The following is a 21,190-nucleotide window of genomic DNA, read 5'->3' as shown; positions in this document are numbered from 1 at the left end:
AGAAATGCAAATGTCAACGCAATAATGGCAATTTGCTGCAGTTTGTTGTTGCTATGTGCCTTCAGGTCAGAAGTGAGTTACAGGAACCTCAACAAGGCTTTCAAGGTGAATGAGTTATTTAAGGTTTTAGTAGTTCCACTCCCCCAGTGAGTTTCCATGACCGGGTGGGGATTTGAACCCTGTTTTCCAGAGTCCTAATCCATTACCCTATCCACTGCACCAAGCTGGGTATCAGTGTTGGACTTACACTGGGATAAATATATCCAGTTGAATCCCAGCCCTTGACATCTTTGGAATCTGGAGTAATTCTGCCTGTAGTACTGGAAACCCATGTGAGGACGGATGCAGAGCCACAGGAAACACTGGGCAAAGCACAGAATGGAATTCTTGTGGTTGTTTGGGTGCAGTCATGCTTGAGAGTGGGCCAGACAGTTTGAGGTCTACCAAACAGGACACTCATACTTTTGCAGATGGTGGCAGATGAAGACATCGAAATAGCTTGCAATTTAGGTGGCAGGGAGGTAGTTTATTCTGAGACTATCCAAATAAGTTTCTCCACAGGAACAGAAAACATGCTTGGCTTTCTAGGAAATTGCCTTGTTGTGCTAGGAGCGAGATGGTGGTGGTGGTGGGTTGCCTGTCAGAAGAAAGTAGTAGGAGCCCTGTTGGGTCAGAGTCTGGAGTTTGGAAGTCTTGCTCGTTTGGATTACAACTTTCATAATTTCTCAACCCCTATTCAGGGGGTTGGAAGATTCTAAAACAAACAAGCTATGCAGAAGACCAGAATTTCACTTGACCCAGTATCCTGCTTCCTACATAAGTCCAGGAAGCCCATCAACAGGGCATGGAAGAGCCATCCCTTCTCCTTTCCAACAACCATGGTGTCTCCCCCAGAAACTTATTAATAGAGACCAATACATTTTTTTTTTAAAAAAATAACTCACTTGTTTTTCAGCATCCTCATCAATACCCAGGTTTAAGGGAGGGAGAGAGGGAGGGGAAAGGGAAAGGGAAAGGAAGTATTCTTATCCCTGCCTGACATGAAGACACTTGCCAAGGACCCATTGAGATGGCTACGTGCTATCAACATCTGAATCTAAATCAAAGTGTTGGCCATTATTATTTGATTCCTAAGTTGTCCGGGTTCAGCGTATCTTAGGGCAACCCAAACTGGTGATGGAATGGAGTGGTAATCCCATACATACATGTGAACTGGTGAGCAGGTGCATTCGGGGAGAATTGGTCTCCACATTCCACTGGCCCTCCTAGGGTCCCTGCCAGGGCTATGTAGTGTACAAAGGCTGGATCCCTTGCCCTGGACACTATCCAGGAGTTCATACTGCACTACAGGCAGGAAAAACATGGAAGGGTGGGAAGAAGAAAAAGGCAAAAACAACACCTGCTAAGGAAGTCACCTGACCAGGGGCTGGGGGCAGTTAGAGGATGAGACGAGGAGAGCAATGAGGATTGGGCAGATGTCCTTGAATGGAAAAATGAGGAGCTAAGTGTGAAGGCACTTGCTGATTTTGTAACTTCAGGGCACCCTCCTCTGCTGGCTGACTACTAGGTCCTGGACTGTTTGAAGGAGCTGAGCCTGGAAGAAATGAGGAAACCCCAAAGACTGAGTTGAAACTGGGAAACCTGGCAGGTGTTAAGAGGCGGGGCACAGGTGAACTGAGAGCACTTGACTCAGAATCGGTGGCACTGTCTGTGCAGAGAGCAACAATTCCAGGAGTTGTGGCAGTTCATGTGGGACATAAGGGAAGGAAGGCTGGAAGGGTATAAGCCGCGATGACCCTGTTGGAAGTTGGATGTTAGCTGATTCCCCATTTCTGTATTGGTGGAGAAATGTTGTAAATACTTCCCAACAAATGTTGTGTTTGGACATTGGACTCTGAGCTTCTTGTCAAAGCCATGCCAACAGGGTCATGCCCTATCTCATATGTTCCGCATCTAAACAGCTGTATGAGCAAGGTGCCGGAAAGTCTCCCAAGCTCTATCCCACATTGGGCAACAGATGATGCAAACATCCTCATTTTCTGAAACGTATTCAAGAAATCTCACTGCCTTGTTTTAAATACAGTATTGGCATTAGTAGTTCTGTAGTTTTCATGTTTTCTTCCTTTTGTTTGTGTCAACATTTAATTATACTATGTTTAAGTACTGTCAGTAACCTTGAGCACACAAGAGAAAGGTGCTTTCAGTAGGGTTGTTGTTATGTGCCATCAAGCTGCCTCCAGCTTATGGCAACCCAATAAATGAGCCATCTCCAGAATGTCTTGTCCTTAAGAGCTCTCCTCAGATCCCACAAACCCAAGGCTGTGGCTTATTTTATGGAGTCAATCCACCTTATATTTTCAGTAGGTTTGTCCACTAGTAATGCATAACTCCGGAAGAGGAGACACATTTGCATAAAAATTGCATTGGCAAGTTAAATGTATACATAAAAATAGAAACCGAGAAGTTGTGTTCTAGTTGTAATAGAAATATAGCAAGTTGCATCATAGTATGGGGCAATATCTATAACTAGGTGACCAGTCTGCTCAGCCTGATGCTATGTGCTCATTGTAACTGGTTGGACAACTTCAAGGCCACATAGCCGCCTAGAGTGGTCGTATAGACCAGATGGGTGGGGTATGAATGAATGAATAAATAAATAAATAAATAAATAAATAAATAAATAAATAAATAAATAAATAAATAAATAAATAAATAAATAAATACTTTTTTCTCCTTTTTAAGGTTGTTCCTGTTTAAAGTTTGTTCTCTTTCATATTGAACTTAAGGCCAGGCATCCTTTCAAAAAAAAAGGATGCCTTCAAATAGATGAAGAGAAAACAGAAGAGGGGGAAAAAAGAGGCAGGAGGAGAGAGGGAGTGAGAAAAAGAAAAGGAGAAGGAGAAAGGTGTTAATAAGGAAAAAACAAGTTTGTATTTTGCAAATCAGTGTAAAGGAGAAATCTCTTAATACCAGCAAGGCCATTGCTGGTGTCTTGTGCCATGTTCCTTAAGAAATGATACCCTCAGCTGAGATTCCTAAGAATTGAAGCGGAGGAGATCTTGAAGTGCTTCTCTCGAGATCTGATATTTTCAGGAACTTCAAAGGGAGTAGCCAGTTGGTCTGGAATGATCCAAAACACAAGAGGAAAGAGTGTAGATTAAGGCTACTGTATATGGGGAAATACAGTCCTATCACTAGGAGGAGTGCATCTGCCCTGAGAATGCCTTCAACTAGTGGATTAATTAGGGAACCATTGATTGGGCTGATTCAAAGCACTCGACAGTGACTATAAATAAGAGGAACAAAGGCTCAATCCCACACAGTTTTTAAAAAGACTGGGTTGGAGATGATGGGAAAAATCCTTCTCTGCCTGAGATATTGGACAGCAGCTCCCAAAATGAATAACAATGGGCAGATGAATCAGCAGTCTGGCTTGATGCGTGGCAACACAGGTTCCTAACTGTGGCATCCGCCCAGGTCATGAATATTAATGTGCTATCTGTATGGACCAATGAGAGTGCTGGAGAGGCGGAGTCATGAGATATAACAGTCTCTGCAGGGGGAGGAGAGATTTAGATTAGAATTTAGTTTGGAGATTAGAGAGTTTGGGAGTTTGGAGTTGAGATAGTTTGGGGAAGGTGGTAGAGAATAGAAAGGATGGTTGTTTTAGTTGAGAGTTAACAACACTGACTGAACTTTAATTTCTTATAACAATAAACAATTTCTACTTGGTTTTTAAATGACACGTTGACTGGATCTCTGTCTTTAATATTGAATAATGATGATGTAATCAACTGTTGACACACTGCTGGGATACAAAACAATCCAGTGAAAAATTGAATGGGCTTAAGTTTAAAGGTATTCCTGGCTAGTTAGGATCTGTGGTAAGAAGTGGCTATCTGTTAGGGTCTTGTAGAAGACTTAGTTTTGGGACTTCTGAACCCAGATCTGGAGAATCCTAAGATAGGGAAAATACCTACTTGAGATAAACCATTTACCTCAGGATTTACAAGACCAAGTGGCTAGTTCAAAATCTGGAGCTCTGAGGGAAAAGAGCAATAGCGGATGGAGTAGAAGGCTAAGTCAGAATAGATCTGAGGTGATAATAAAAGCTAAAAGTAAAGAATAGTTAAGCAGAAAGTTGTTCTTGTGTCTGGAGACAAGAATCGCCCAGACAGGGCAATACTGTGGCAAGGGTTCTGAGCTTGGGAGTAGCTGAGGTGAGCTGCTTGGAAAAGTGCAACCTGGTTATAAGGAAATTTATTTATTTTATTTATTTATTGCATTTAGGTGGCTACTGAAAGAAAGCCACTGAAAGAAAGGTCTGTTTGGCTCTTGCAAGGAAAAAGAACAAGTCTAGTTTAATAGTTTATGCCACCCAAATGAAGTAAAAAGTTGGTTATGGAGGCACAGGTTGAGCTCCATGGTGCTGAGGGAAATGGGAACCCTCAAATTCAAAGTGAAGAAGAAACTGAGGGCTCAGTAATAACTGCCTCTGTAGGAGAAAATATCCAAAGCTCCCAAAATAGATGCTAGAACAAGAATTTAAACTGAAGGAGCTAGCTCTGAAAAACCAGTTAGAATTGGAAAAAGAAAAGATCAGAGAACCTGAAAAGAAAAGGGAATTTGAGCAAAGAGAAAGCGAAATGCAGTTCCAGATTGAGATGAAGAAATTGGAATTAGCTGCTCAAAATAATAGTAATAATAATTCCAGTGTGATAAATCTCTCCAAGATAGACCTAAAGAAATTCCCCCAATATCAGAATGGAGATTGTCCTGAATCTTTCCTGATTTTTTTGAGAAAGCTTGCTGGGACTTTGGAGTTAGAGATGATGAGAGGATGATAATTTTAAGATCACAAATAAGTGGAATTTTATCTGAGATCTATTCACAGATGCCTCTTGAACAAGCTAGAGGTTTTGAGGTTTATAGAAAGATGGTGTATTCCAGATTTGGGATTAATTCAGAGCACCTCAGAAGAAAATTTTGCACAATTTCAAAGAAACCTGAGGAGTCTTTTGTCCAGCCTGGAGCATGTTTAAATCTATATCTTAATAGATGGTTAGAGCAGGAACATGTCACCTCCGTAGAATAAATGAAAAATGTGATTGGATAAGAACAACTTTATTCAGTTTTGCCAGGGGGGTTGTGTTATTTGGTCAAGGAAAAAGATCCTAAAGTGTGCTGCAAGTACAGTGGTGCCTCGCTTAACGAGTGCACCGTATAATGACGAAATCGCATAGTGATCCGTTTTTTGGGATCGCTAATGTGGTCGCTTACCGATGGCCCCAATGGGCGAAAATCGCATTGCGAAGACCGGTAAGCGTTTCACTTACCAATCTTCGCATTGCAACGGCCAACAATCAGCTGTTCGGCGGTTCTAAAATGGCCGCCGCACGACCCAAAATGGCCACCACAACCATTTTCGCACCCTGCCCTCGCTTACCGAGGGTGTGAAAATGGCGTCGCAATGAGGAAACATCGCATAACGGTGAGTAAAGAAGCCACTGGAACGCATTAAACTAAGTTTAATGTGTTCCAATGGCTTTTTCCGTCCCGTTTAGCGATGTTTCGTCATAGCGAAGGTTAATCCAGAATGGATTACCCTCGCTATGCGGGGCACCACTGTATCTGAATATGCTTATTCTGTTAGCAGGATCAGAGGTCCTCAATTTTCTGAGGTAAAATTTGGTAGAAAAGTGTGGGACAACAGTAAATCCAGCAAAAATTACGCCAGTCAGGCTCAAGCTAAGGGGAGCCATTTTAAAAGCAAAACCCTCTTCCCAGAGCAAAATCCTCTGAAATCAAAGAGTTCTGAGGAAAAAACTAATAGATCCTTTTACGCTGAACGCAGGGCAAATAAACAGTGTTATGCTTGTGGTAAACAAACACATTTTTTTGCCCAATGTCAAACTGAAAAGTCTAAGGATTTCAGTCAACCTAAAAATGGAAATTATAATCAGCCTAAAAAAGTATTTCTCCTTCAGCTTTCAGTAGCTGAAGCTACTGGTGGCAGTACTGTTGCTAAGGGAATGGACTTGGCAGAGAGCCCAGAACTTCCTGAGGCTAGTGATAGTGTTTTTTTTTTTATCAAGTGCAATCAAGATTTACTGGAAAGCTCTGGGGAAATGATTTTTAATGACGACATAAAGTATTTAGGTATAAGAGATACATGTTCCCAAATAACCATTTGTCACCCAGACATTATTCCTAAAGAAAACATGTTGGAACATGAGGTCATCAACCTCAAAGGCATCAGTTCGAACTCTGTAGTTCTGCCAATGGCTAGAGTGGCATTGAAATACCATGGATGGTCTGGCATATGGAAAGTAGCACTGTCAGATCAAATTCCAGCTCCTTGTCTGATCAGTTTAGATTTATCTAAGCATGTGCAGAGTGTTTTAATGTTAACTTGCTCTCAGGGGAGGCAGACTGAAGCCACTGAGGAAAGCGCTGAAACTATCATTGAAAGACCCATTTTAGGGGAACAGCCTGAAATGAGGGAGAAAGCTGATTTAGTGCTGTTGAGAATCCTAATAATTCCCTCTTTATTAAGGAACAGAAAGAAGATAGCTCCTTAACTGATTGCTTCAAAAAAATTAATCAGAATCCCATTCCACTGACCCCTGAACATCCAGAGAGGTATTATGTGGAAAAATATTTATTGTATAGAGAGGTTTTAATGACTCTTCATAGGGAAGGAGAAGGACCCCAGAAACAGTTTATTGTACCAATCAGATACCAAGAAAATATTTTGGAAAAGGCACATAAAGATGTATTTGGAGCACATAGGGGCATCTCTCGCACTAAGCAAAGAGTGGCCCAGAACTTTTATTGGCCAGGGATGGGGAAGCAAGTTAAACAATATTATCAAAGCTGTGATACTTGCCAAAAACGAGGTACTGGAAATGACGAGGGCTAAGCTATGCCCATTGCCAGTGATCCTGACCCCTTTCCAACGCTTGGGACTGGACCTAGTGGGACCCTTACCCAGAGCAACTAGACAAGGAAATAGATTCATCCTATCTATTATAGATTATGCCACTAGATACACTGAAGCAGTACCCCTAAGAAATATAGAGACCGAAATTGTGACCGATGCCTTAGTTAACTACATGTGCAGAATGAGTTTTGCTTCAGAAATAGTAACAGATTTGGGAATATCTTTTACTTCCAAGATAATGAAGAGATTGTGGCAAGTCTGTGGAATTTCCCACATCACTTTTTCTCATTATCATCCCCAGACCAATGGTCTAGTGGAGAAATTTAATGGGACCTTAATGAGAATGATATGTGCTTATGTAGCAGAGAACCCAAATGAATGGGTTAATAAATTGCAGTCATTACTATACGCTTATAGGGGCATACCCAAGGAAGTACCACGTTTAATCCTTTTGAACTTTTATTTGGGTGCAAAGTAAGAGGGCTCCTAGATGACACATTGACTGGACCTCTGTCTTTAATATTGAACAACGTTGATATAATCAACTGGTGGCAGCGACATGACACGTAGCTTGCGCCACGTGATTGGTGAAACAACCAAGGGACAGGCGGGAATGTGACACTATCTTTACTCAGATGTATGTTACATTTTTAGCTAAATGCATCTTATAAACATCTCAGCAGGCAGAACCAGAAAAAATTACCCTTTTGGGTTACAATTCCCAGAATCCCCCAGCTAGTGGCTAATTGAGGCATTTGGGGACTTTGTAGTCCAGAACAAAGTAAAGTCCCACAGCTCAATCAGCAGTATAGACCAGACTGGGGAATGTTTGGGTCTGGACTGTGACCCTTATGATGCCTCACCTTTAGCTGTATGGCGGCGTAAGATGGGAGTTGAAGTCTAATATATAAATGGCCACACGTTCCCTATTCCTGCTGCAAACAATATGGAGCTAAATGGGCCAAATGACTTGGCAGCTTCTAAGGAGTGAGGGCTTGGCATGGTGACTCCCCTTTGTTTCCCCATCTTAACTCTTGGAATTTTGCTGTCTCACTGGAACAGCTTTGTTATGGCTCACTTAAACTGGTTTAGAATGGCTTTTCCTCAAGAAATATGAAGATTTTAACCCAGGGACTGCTGTGGGTACTCTTAAGAACACCCTCAAAAACTTACCAGCCACAGGATTGTACAGGAAGGTGCTAAGACAGTTAAACTCATCTACAACGGAAAGGACCAGTCTTTCTGTTCACCACAGCTTATCTTGGGTTTGGCCGTTTCACATCCTAGCTCAAATAAACACAGCAGAAGTCCTTTTTTTGTAGATGGCAGATGTAAAGGCCATGGAAACATTAACTATGCAGGTAGCGGAGAAGGACAAACTGTAAGGAGATAAGAAATCATCTCTCTTGTTTGGCTTTTCAGAAAGGAGAAAGCTAATGAGGCTGAAAGTTTCCATCAGTAATCTGTTGTTGCCGTGGGAAAGGGGTGTGTCCATGCATATGATGAAACATTTGTGTTTTCCCTTCATTATGGCAGAATTATACAAGTATTTTCTTGCAATAAACTGTACATGTTATAGTTTTGGCAGAGACAATGGAGAGCAGAACAGAGCAGAGGAGATGGAGTTAGTGGTGCTGCAGGAATCTTTTTTATTAAAAAATTAGGAATTCCTGTTTGCAGTTACTAAAAACACTTTCCCTATCCTTTCATCTAAGTTTTCCCCACAAATGTGATGAAATTCTGAAAAAACCAGCAAAGGATTCCAGGAGGTATTTGTAATGGTTTGGATTATGTGACACATAGCTCATTCTCTCCTCCCCCCCCCCTTTTTTTTAAAAAGTGTGAAACATTAGAGAGGTCTGAATCTATAAATCTTCTCATTTCGGCTAAGGAAGTCTGTGAAGAAAGGGGTCTCAAGGAAACCCAAGGCATACATACATATACTGTATATCAGTCATAGTACAAAGGGACCAGACAAAGAGCTATTCCAGCCTGTGCAGAGCTGAGCTAGTTTGCTGTTCTGAAGTAATAAAGAAAAGAGTATATTTGTGTGTGCATGCGTCCGTGTGTGTGGTACATGGCCTGTCATAGTCCTGTAAACGAGATTCTATCCTCAGGTGTGGTGGAGGCCATTGTCCTCTTAGCAGTCCTGAAATAAATTTCAAGTGTGTATCCTGGCAGCTTCTACATAGAGAAGGAGAGGCAATGTTGGACATTTCCTTTGCTTCAGGCAGGGAAATGTCTTGGTTTGGTCCTGATCTGAACAAAAACAAAGGATAAAATTTTTCAAGATGAAAAAGTATGGCTTCCAGGCACACTTATAAATCAGTTTCATACATTTGTGACTGTCATGATCCCCGCATGATACCTGTTTGTTTCACCAAACAAAGAGTTCACGCTACATGCCCCTCAGCTGCCACCAGTTGATTACATCAACATACTGTCCATACTCATCTTGCTCCTGCTGAGCCTCTTATATCTTGTGACTCCAGCACTCCCATTGATCTATGCAAAACAGCATATGACTATTCATGACCTGGGCGGAAACCACCATGACTAATGCTTTTTCTGCTCTTTTGAATGGAGCAATGAAGTTCTCACTCATCCTCTTCCTTCTCTGGTCAGAACAGTGAGAGATACCTCAAGGATGGCTGACTTTTTTCTCTTAAGAAACTTACATCATCTCACTATTAACTAGCAGGATAACAACACATTAAATGATCAAGAATTACAATGATATGTTCCTGGTCTTTTCTCATTTTCATTCCGCAGCCCCTTTTGTAATTGTGCTTGAGGCACAGAGCACACATTACAAGGTGTGTGTGTGTGGGGGGGGGTTTGTGTGTGTGTGTGAGGAATAAGTGGTGACCCTTTTTACTGAATCCACAAATTAGAGTGTGGAGCTGTGATATTTTAAGATGGCAGCTGCCAGACTTTCACAGCCACTGGCCTTGATGACTGATGGATGCTGGGGGGAAAAGCTTGGCATCTTAAAAACTAACTTCTATGTTTTCATGTGAGCTTTTGTGGACAAGTCCACTTTCTCAAACAGGGGTTTAAGGAAGTGTACTCCACAAAAGCTGACACTAAAATATAGCAGGTAGTCTTTAAGGTGCCTCAGTTCTATTGGAGTTTAAAGCTTCCAGAAATGGAGATGCTAAAATAAATCTGATGATGATGATGAGCTTTCTTTGGAAAGCATCCAAGTTGCATGTCAGTATGGGATAAATGCACGCATTGGTGAGTGAATCTTAAAACAGTCATTGGGAAGTTTTATCTGGGGTAAGACCTCCAATCCCTCCATCAAACAGGCTGGATTTACAGTGTTGGGGGGCAGGTGGGCATCTCTTCCTCTTTCCGCTTTCTTCCACTTGCTGTGAACAATGCAAATACTAAGCAATTGCGACCTTGGAGCAAATTGTTCTTTTATCTGCAGTTTCTCATCCTGCACCTTATACAATCACCTCTGATTATACAGTACTAATTACTGTGGGTTCACTTCTGTGACCACTGTGATGAGAATTTAAGAACCTGGGTAGGCTCTGAATGTCTTCATCATTTGGGGAAGGAGCGGTGTTACTTCTTTTTGCACCGTCGCATTCTAGACAACTGTTAGGCCCACACGAAAGATTCATTCATGAAAGCTTGAGTTCATTGTTTGATTTTTTTAAAAAAGGTCTCCATTTACATTGTGAAAGGATCCTTTGTGGGTTTTTTTTAAGGCCAGGTGATGTTGCTATTTAGTTTCCAGACACTCATCGGAAGATTCGCCTTTAGGATAGGATAGGATAACTTTATTATGGTCAAGGACCAGCAGGTAGGTTCGCCTTTAGTTGTTGATGCCTTCAGGCAAAGCTCCAGTTGCTCCACTCTTGTTAGAGCTCTACTTCCAGCAAATTGAATGTTTTTTAAAGTCTCCAGCACAGATGCAAGTATTCATATACAATGATGGAACTATAAGCGTGTGGCCTCAATGACCTTCTTTTTTAAATGGCTGTGGTGTCCTAGTTTATGTACCAGCCAGCAGGATCAGGAAATGCTTCCACCCACAGCAACTACTCGTATTGAGGGGAACTGTATGCCCCAGAGAGAAAGAGAGAGAGTGTGTGTGAGAGAGTAAATAAGCATCACAAGCCCCAAGTAATACCTTGAAATGGAAAGTAAGATAATCTGACAAGGGGCCAGACAAACATCATTCCTCTAAACCAAAGAAAGTGAAAGAAGTCCTTAATGTGAAGCAACACTGCTGTTGTTATAGCACATACTAATACTACAGTGTGATTCACACTGTCAATGTAGGATTAAGAAATAGTGTACTGGAATGAAAATGAGGTATACAGTACCACATTGTAGAGCTGGCACTAGAGAACTAAAGATCGGAAAAGACCCAATATGCTATAGGTTTACCCGCTTTCTACAGCTTTATTTCCAAGTCTGTTAAATTATATTGTTTCAGGTATTTAGCACTGGAAGGTTTGCTATTGCACGCAGAGAGATAACGTTGCAAGAGAATGAAATATGTGTTTGCCTTAAGGAGTAAGTCTCTAGCAGAGAAAACTAGCTGGGAAAGGTTTTATAGAAGAAAAAACTGTGAGTGTGGTACACTATAACACTTTTGTGACTTTCTTTACAAGCAGTCACAACTATACAATATGTTTTTGCTCACTCAGGTTTTTGTTGCTGCTTCATCATAATTTTTATTTGTGTATGTGTGTATGTGTGTTACTGTTACAGAGATGCTCTGGCAACATTTAGAGATACTGTAGCTAGAAAATGTGTTTCAAGTGGAGTGAAGTTTATCAAGCAATGAATGAAACATGACCACTCTTAAGTGTAGCTTGTAAAATGCCACCTCAGGAATCAGTTGGATTCAGGGCTTTCTGACCTCAGCTCGGGGTGCTGTTTCACAGGGGGAAAAAAAAGAAAAAACAAAAAAAAGGATTTGAGTTGTGTTAAACTTGTTTTAAAACAATGTCAAAATTTGCATCCACACAATTAATTCTGAAGTGAGGATTTTTTTGCCCATGACTTAGATTATATTCTTAGCCAGCAAGTTAAAGTTTGGAGACCTTTTTCATTCCACCACTTTTTTCTGACATACTTACTTGTTTACTTATGTATAACCTGCCTTATGCCCATTGAAGGGACTCAAAGAGGTGGAAATTAGCTGAAAATGCATGTTTAAAATCATAAAAATTAAGATATTAACAATAAAATACAATTAAAATATAAATGACATTAAAATACAACTAAACTTAAATGATACTCTCTAAATTTCAAACAACTAAAAACAGATTCAGAACATGATTTTAAAAAAAGCTACATCCCCTGCTGAAAAATACAGGGCATTCATAGATTAAAAGCCAGTGTTAAAAAAAGAAAATATTTACCTGCTCAGTGATCTTGAAGTTTTGCTTGTGCTAAACAGGGTAGCTTGGTGTTATCAGTCTTTGCATGTGGATGGAACTGACATGCCACATCTCAAAGCAACCCTGTTTAGCACAATCTAAACTGGCTGGAATCGTTTGGCCTTCTAGTCACACCCTTAGATATTTCCAGGAACAGGGCAGCTGGCACACCAGGTTTAACTATGCAAATGCCCTGTTACCCACCATTGAAAACCTGGACATTCAGCCTCAGGGATGAATTCAGAAGTACACCCAAGATGCAAACCTGGGTTTTCAGGCAGAATGTAACCCCATCTAACAGAGGATGAATCTCTGCTCCCTGATCTGCCTTATGGTCATACAGAGTTATAGTATAACATAGTTATAGTAAAGTGCTGAGCTCCAAACATGTGTAGACTCTCTCTCTCCCCCACCCACCCGAGTATGGGGACTCATGTCACGTGACTCAGAGTTGACTCTCACCGGCAAATCAACTCAGGTTGTTTTTTCAATGACTCAGACTCGACTCATGACTCCGACTGATTTTTCTGAATCACATTTTCAAGTCCCTATTCTTTTAGTGAAGGGCACTGCAAACTTGGAAGAGGTTTTGTGATGATCACCAGAAGATGCAGGAGAGGTAGGCAAATGACGGCAATTGGGGGTGGCGGAGGTAGCAACAGGGAGACGGGTTCTCGAGAGGGCGGGAGTGGAGGGGTGAGAGAAGTTGAGGCAGGCTCAGCCTTTTTTCCGTATTGGCCAAATTTGTGGAGACATTCAGATGCTCAGGGGAAAGATAGATGGGGCCAAAAGTGGGTCATTCAAAAGCCTCAGACCTCCACACACACACACACACCACAAAACCCACCCACAATACCCTTTTTTTCTGGGGAAAAACCCTATTTTTAATAGGGACTCAGACTTGGGGCTTAGAGGACTTGGTACCAAAGGCTCGGACTTAGAAAAAAGGGGACACAAAGAACAGAGAGCAGAGTCTGCATGATGATTTCCCTCTGAGATAGCATCTTGGAATCTAGTAGGAGATTGAATGTGAGCTGCAAAAAAAGGTTGTCATCTAGCAGCAAGAAGGTTTTTTTAAAGTCAGAAAGAGGGAAAGTAAGGAGAAGTCAAGAGCAGGAGAAAGGTCTTGAGATATTTGAAAGGTAAGAACAACTGCTGCCAGCTCTGCACATTGGCTAGAGGTTTGAGTAAATGTGAAAAAAGTTTTCCAGTTTCCTGGAGATTGCTGAAAATTAACAACACCTTTAGTAGGCGCACCATCAGTAAAAACAGAGCATTATGGAGAAGTGGTCTGATAGTTAAACTGTAGGTTAATACTGGGACTGAGACTGCCCCTAAGGGCAGCAGACAAGCTGAGAAGGGGAGGGTCAGATTGCATGAGAGACCTAGCTTTGCCTTCCAACTCCTCACTACAACAAAGGATCACTTATTAACACCTATAGATCAGACTGGTGCTAAAAATGTGGGAATGTGGCAGCAGTACTTTTGCATAAATATAAATAAGATTGGATTGCAAACATTTCTCTTCAGGCAGGCTTCTCCTTAATGACTGATAGGGATTTTAAATGGATTGTTGTGTTCTGTGGTTTTAAATGTATTTAGTATTGATTTTTTTTTACTTACTGCTTTTGATATAATACTTGTTTAATTGCATTCTAATATTTGTATACTTACTGTTTTTAGCTTTTGAATATTGTGTTTTTAATGCAGTAAGCCAACGTGGGTCATTCTTGAGGAGAAAGGCAGGATAAAAATATTTTAAATAAATGAATAAACAAATAACAATGGCAGAAGAAAGACACAGCCTCACCCATGTGACCCATGCCACTGGGAATGTCTCCTATGCAAGGCCGCATTGAAATAAATAGTAGATTTTATCAATTTATTTGATTTTCATTCATTTCAGTGGGTGCCTTAGATATCAGAAACTCTCCATGGTTTCTGTGCTAGTCCATTTTTCATCTCAAGCAACAAGATCATTTTTGCAGCACTGAGCCTGCAATCAGAAACAGTGCCAGAACAAAGTGCTGATATTTGTCTCTATGTTAACCCTTTTAAAAGTAGAACTTTTGATATTGGTATGTAGAGGTCACACTAATATTTTTCTCTCTCTAAATCCTGAGTAAAAGCAACAAACTGTACCTCAGTCAAGCCATCAGAAACAGAGGCGTTCCAGCTTTTTACTTCCAGCAAAAGGTTCCAGTCTAAACTTTCCACCATTCTGTTTGCAAAGACAGAATGGGAGAAAGTTTTTTTACAGCTGATTCCAGCTGTAAAAAAAATGAGATTCAAAGAATAAACAGAGAAAATAAAGGAAAAAAAAACAAGGCAGGGTAATATTTCACAGAATATTCCAGTGTGGAATTGATCTTCCAATCTCTGGCTCTGCAGCCAGATGCCTAAACTACTGAGCTATCTAGCAGTTCATGTTGGACTGCAACTCTGATCATGTGACATCATTGGCTTTTTTAGGGTGTGCTGGTGGAAACTGCAGTCCAGCAACACTGGGAGGGCAACACATTTCCTGCCTTTGCCTCACCAAGTAATTTATGCAGATGGCCAGTGCCACACCCCAATCAGTAAATTCAGTATGTGTTAAGTATGCAAATATTAAACACGTATTGCATGATGAAGCCCTGAGTCTACAGTTCAGTGCTTATTCCCTTCCATTATTTGCTTATTCAATCCATTTTTAAAAAAAATCTCCAGGGATGGGCGACTGGCAATGCATGACCTGCTGTCAAATCCAACTTACCTAAATTGCACCGGCGACTTGACTTGGACTTGACTTGATTTTTTCCCCCAATGACTCACACTCACCTCATGTCTCAGACTCATTTCTTCCAAGTCGTGTTTTTGAGTCCCTATTCTTTTAATGGACACCTGCAGGGGAGGCAGGCAAATGGCGGCAAATGGTGGGGGAGGAGGTAATCATGGGGAGGGAGGGTTTTCAAGAGAGTGGGATGGAGGGGTGAGGTGCCCTCCGAGGGGCAGCTGCTGCTGGCCTCCGCACCCCAATGCCTCCCTCCTCAAACTCCCTGACTGGAGGAGGAGGAGGCAGCGGTAGAAGAAGCAGCACCTCCACCCAGGCCTGCTTGGCTGCGACCGTCACCAGGAGGCTGCTCAGGTGGCCCAGCAGGCAGGTGAGCAGCGCCGTTGCCCACCTGGAGGCTGAGCCCACTGCCAAGCCTGAGGACGCTGATGCCACCCATCATCCTGGCACTGCAGGCCTGCCTCCTTCTGCAGCTCCTACCAGCTTGGTCAGCTTTCCTGGCAGCCTAGCAAGGGAGGCAGAGGCAGAGCTCATCTTAGGAAAGGCTGGTGCAGGCCAGGGGCTCCTCGGAAGACGCTGAGCCCGGCTCCGGGGCAGCACTGGGGGAGGGGGAACTTACCAGTGACTTAGGGTTTTTGGGGACTCCAACTCTTAGAATTCCCCAGACTCAGACTCGAGGTTTGGGGCTCAGGACTTGGACCCACAGACTTGCCAATCTCAGGTGGTTCCCAACCTATTTATGGGAGTGGGGGTAGGGTGGGGTGCATTTAGGTGTGTTTTCACAAAAACAAAATCACATGGAGATCCTCTTTGAGACAGAACCAAGGAGACACTTTGCTTTGCTAGTCACTTGAGATCTTGAGTAGAAGTACAGTATCTGGTGTTTTGGGATTAGTTGTATCTATAGACACAATAAGTATACATATTGCTGCTGTGGGCTTACATTTTTCCTAATGTGCCCTTATTACCTATCTCTGTGACTAACATAAAAATATTTTGTCAGTGACACTGTAAACACTTTGTAAATATTGTTAATGTTGATGTTTTACTTTTTAGTATTTTGGAAGCAGAATGTTGTGTGCCAATGGCAATATAACCCCCCCCCCCTTTTAATAATCCATCTAAGTGTGAAGACTGACTCTTTTTAAAACTCATACAAGGAACATGTATTTTTTTAAATTAAAATTTCAAAAATTCCTTTGCATGGATGCTCTGGAATGCACTGCTTCATTTGTTGTATTGACTAGCATAGACTGAACCCTCTTCTTCACTTATGTAGAACAAACAAAGCTAAGTTGTAGTATAGTGTTTTAAAGAACTCACTGGCATGGCAGTCTTGAGGCAGGACAATATTTCTCAGCCACATACCTGCAGTATAGGAATACCCTATTGGCTCACTTTTTAAGGCTGTTCTAAAACTAATTATTAAGTATTCAGGAGACATGTGGGAAAGTCTATAGATGACTTGTAATTAGAGCACAGAGTACCTACCCAAGGAAGGAGGGGCAAGTTATTTTTTAGCTCAGTCAACAAATCTAGATCTCCAGGGAAAGGTGCTATACAAATAGTAAGCACTGTACTTTATTTTGTTTTCAGATTTCTGGACGGCATACTAGGAGTTCCTACTGGGATATATTGTACATATTTGTTTTCTTTTACATTTCTACCATATTCTTTCTCTCTTTCTTTGGCTGGAAGCAGCAGTGATTATAACTGGTGGACTGTTCTATTTGAACTGTCTGTAGAGAAGGCAATGACAGCTTTGAGATAATTACCACCCCATAAATGGTGCATAGGAGTCTATGGAAAGCTTTGTGGAAACAGTGTTTTCCTGCTGGTGATGCCCTACTGCCTTCCTCCTCCTTATACAAAAGCAAATTCCCTATCAGGGCTTGCCCTGGTCCTGTAGGTCAGACTGCGTGGATTGATTTTTCTTCTACACCTGCTGATAAACTAAGAAAACTAACTAGGGATCTAATCTAATCAGCTTTGAATCTTTTATGCAACACAGAGAATTCAAGTCTGTCAGACTGCAACTGCCATGATTCCTATCTGACTAGGGCTTGTGGCCTTTGCTAAGTTGCTGCATCTGGAGGGCCACATATTCTTCACCCCTGCTCTAGACAGGAAGGTGCTTACATCTGAAAACGCAATTAGGAGGGTGCACACAGGTATTCCAACTTTCATCAAATTTTCTGTGGTCAGGAAAAAAGATAGACTCTGATGCTAAAAACAAAGGAGAATTACAAATGGAGGAAGATATTATGAAAAGGTTCCATAAAATTCATTGAATGGGACAGAGAAATGATAAAAGCTTTGTCTGAAACCTCTCTAAGTCATGTAAAATAAAATATAAAACAAAATTAACAGTGAAAATTATACATACTTATTCAGATGTAGGTTCCTTTGAAGTCAATAGGGATCATTCTCAGGTGATAAAATATAAAGGGCAAGAGATGTGTGGCCTTCCAGACGTAAGATTGCAGTTTTCATCAGTCAACACATCATATTGCAACAGAGTGAGCACTATACACCAGTGATGAAAAATGCTTGACTTAAAAAAAAAAAATACTGTTCCCACAATGCCATAGCCAGCATTGGATTCTATACTCCCAAAAAATGCAAACACATCCTGTGTCTAGCATTCCCTGAATGTCCAGAGTGATAGTAGGCTGGCATTGAGAAGGAATCAGGCAAATGGTGATGGGCAGTCCAAAAGTAGCTCAGTCTATGTCAAAACAACATATTGCTCATTTTAAAGTGCAGGAGCAGAGTCAACAGCTTTATTTGTTATTATGATATATTTAATATATTTATACACCACCTTTCTCCCAAAGAATCCAAGGCAGCTACAGTATTAAAAAACACAAAGTAATAAATTATTACAATATTTTGAAAAGCATTAAACAAGCAATGTTAAAAATTCAAGTAAAACACAGAACAAAATGCTCCTTTAAAAAAATCCCCTTGGTCAAACCAGTCATTTAAAGGAAAGCCTGCCTGAAAAGAAAGGTCTTTGCTTGCTTGTGGAAGGGCAGCAAAGAGAGGGCCAGCCTGCTGTCCCAAAGGAGGTTACTCCAGAATCTGGGAGCAGGGACAGAGAAGGCCCTCGGGGAAGGACAGATGGGATTCCCTCTCCTCTTTTTTTGACTCCATGTGTCACCTGAACACAACTGAGCAGCTAGTTATACCATTATCTTGCTATTTATGGCTCACTCCATACAGAGCACGTTACCATAGTCTCTCGGGACTAAAGGATGCCTAATCTAAAATATGGGTCGCACAGAATTACAGCAAAGAACAATCCAGCAGCTTCCTCCTTTCACATGTTATTATGGTGCTACAAAGTATAATGTAACTCACTCCCCTGTTAGCACCCATCATTGTATTAGAATCATAACTACCGTACATACTTGTTAATATGTACAGAACATACACAAGCAGCAAAATTCCACCCTTTAGTTCTGTTCATTTTTCTTGCAGTACCTGGAAAATTATGTAGAAACTGCTTTGGAGGCACTTGTGGTTTATGATGCAGTTTTGTTCACCTTGGTACAAAAAATAATGGATATTACCACTGTGAATAAGGCACTTGTTTCTCAGATATATATGCCAAAAGTGGTGCAATTTCTTTATACTTTTTAATTACTATTATGATTGTACTGAGCCATTCTCAGACACCATCAGATATTCACAAGTGTGACACATCCCCATTTCCCCTGTTTGTTTTTCTACACACCCAGGTTCCCTTTCGGGCATGACATGTGCTTTTCACTGTTTTTCGCTGCCACCAGAGGATATGTTCCTCTCTGTACCAAATATGACTATTAGATCAGTGTTATCCAATATAACAATGTTTATTTATGTGTTTGTAGGAAAATCATATAAAGAAAATCATGGATGGTCTTTTATTATTCAATAAATGTTGCTTTTATTACATTTAAGTTTGCTTATGTATATTCACTTTAATCAAGGTATTTATCTATTCAACTATTTATTTATGTCTTAGCACTTTTAACTCTTTCCAATCTTAACCACATAAACTTTCCAGCACTTGTCCTATTCCTATGTCTTTCTCTATCTCTCTGTTACTCTTCTCTCTAACACAACTAGGCCTTAACTGCCTAAACTGTTTTTAACTGTCTTTCTTTCTCCTTTTATTTCCTTGGTTCCGCCCCTTCTGTCATGTCATAGGCTGCCATATCAGAGCTCTGTGACTGACAGGAGTGTTCTGAGAGCTGTCTGTCACAACAAGATATGCTGATTTTTGGTGATCTACTCTTGAGTGCTTTCTATGCTCAACAGAGAAATAGTTGGTTTTGATCAGTGACAAAAGAGCCAGTAAGAGCCCTGTAGGATCACTGTAGGATCAGGCCAAAAGCCTGTTTTGTCTAATATTCTTTCTCCAGGAGCCCCTGGGAAGCCCAGATGCACATCATGAGACCAGCAACACCCTCCAGTTTGTGTTCTCCAGTAACTGGTATGTCTAATCTTGTAGACAGCATGCAGGCATCAAGACTAGTAGCCAATGGTACTGTAATCATGTTCTCTGTGAATTTGTCTAGCCCTTTCCAAAGCTGTCCAGGTTAGTGGCCACCACTGTGTCTCGTGGCAAGGAACAGTGAATGGGGCAGGGCAATTATAAAAGCTTTTTCTGAAACCATTCTGAGTCATGTATTTATTCACATTACATTACATTAAAAAGTAACAGTGCACAAATAGGATTATTTGCATTCTCTTCACGATGTGTTGAAGTTCCTCAACTGAAAAGAAAAAAAAAAAGATACCTTGTAGTGTCTGTTGTGCTTCTTGGGAAAAGCCTATGGCTTTTGTCTTCCCTCTTGTGGTGAGCCGTGGTTTGGTTAAGTCATTTCCTTCACCAATTGGGACACTGTGTGATAAATTACAACAAGAACCAATCTTAAATGAGAAAGACTATACCACAGTCTCCCTGTGGTCTCCCTGAGGAAAAAAACTATGTGCTGAGAGATGAGACTGGGGAGCTGCAGAGACAACATCACTGTGGTTGAGATGCTGCTCCAGCGCTATGTTTACACTAGGCCACAGACCCTTCCAGCTTAGGCTTTTCTCCCAGATGAGCCACATTTAGGTTCTATAGGTGTCTGTCAGGTGGAACTCTTTTTGTAGGCATCCTTCAGTCTCGAGAGATTATGGTAACGTGCTCTGAATAGAGGACTCGGAACAGCGTCTAGTGTGGCTGAGAAGACCAATTTGAGTGTGACAATCCCCTCCACACTGAAGACAGATACAATCTGTCCCCTGTCCAGCTCCCTGATTTTGCTGGTTTCGGGACTGCCTCTTTGCCTTGGCCTGCTGAACAAGTGTCTCTTCAAATTGGTATAGGCCATGTTGCACCACCTGCCTCCAGGCTGAATGCTCAGACGTCAAGGTTTCCCATCTGTTGAGGTCCATTCCTAAGGCCTTCAGATCCCACTTGCAGATATCCTTGTATCGCAGCTGCGGTCTCCCTCTGGGGTGCTTTCCCTCCACTAATTCTCCATACAGGAGATCTTTTGGAATCTGACCGGCAGCCATTGTCACAACAGGCCCAAGCCAATGTAGACGTCGCTTTTTCAGTAATGTATATGTGCTAACAATTCCAGCTCGTTCCAGGACTACGCTATTTGGAAGTTTGTCCTGCCAGGTGATGCCAAAAACGCATCAGAGTCAAAGCATATGGAATGTGTTCAACTTCCTCTCCTGCTGTGCACAAAGGGTCCAGGACTCACTGCAGCACAGGACTGTGCTCAGGACACAGGCTCTATAGACCTGGATCTTGGTACAGTGGAACCTCTACTTATGAATGTCCCTAGCTATGAATGATCCAACTTATGAACAGCTCCGTTCACAAAATTTTGCCTCTACTTGTGAACGGAGCTTCAAGATACGAACGGGGAAAAAAAGCGGGGGAGGCGGGGAAAGCGCAAAATCTGAACTTTCAGTTGACTGTTGGCCAGTGAAGAGGCTGTTTGTCTGGAACATCACTCGTCCAAGCGGTTAGAGAGTGGATAGGGACTGCCCTGTATTGTACGGACTGTTTTTTTT

General features: G+C 41.6%; 1 protein-coding gene across 2 annotated transcripts in view; it reads left to right on the top strand.

Annotated features, from left to right (window-relative positions):
* TMEM106C (transmembrane protein 106C) overlaps window positions 1-21,190 on the top strand; it is a 55,725-nt gene that overhangs the window by 10,392 nt on the left and 24,143 nt on the right. Inside the window, exon 1 of one of the 2 annotated variants that reach the window (XM_078384627.1) lies at window positions 19,537-19,604. The exons of the other annotated variant lie outside the window; for it this stretch is intronic. Within the exon in view, the coding sequence (XP_078240753.1) occupies window positions 19,553-19,604 (52 nt within the window). The 5' untranslated portion in view covers window positions 19,537-19,552. Of the gene's footprint in view, window positions 1-19,536; window positions 19,605-21,190 lie in introns of those variants that run through there. 2 annotated transcript variants of the gene reach the window in all.

This window comes from Pogona vitticeps, chromosome 2 (assembly GCF_051106095.1).
Source record: "Pogona vitticeps strain Pit_001003342236 chromosome 2, PviZW2.1, whole genome shotgun sequence".
NCBI lineage: Eukaryota > Metazoa > Chordata > Lepidosauria > Squamata > Agamidae > Pogona > Pogona vitticeps.
Note: the sequence above shows the minus strand (reverse complement) of the source record. Positions and strands in the feature narration are given on the sequence as shown.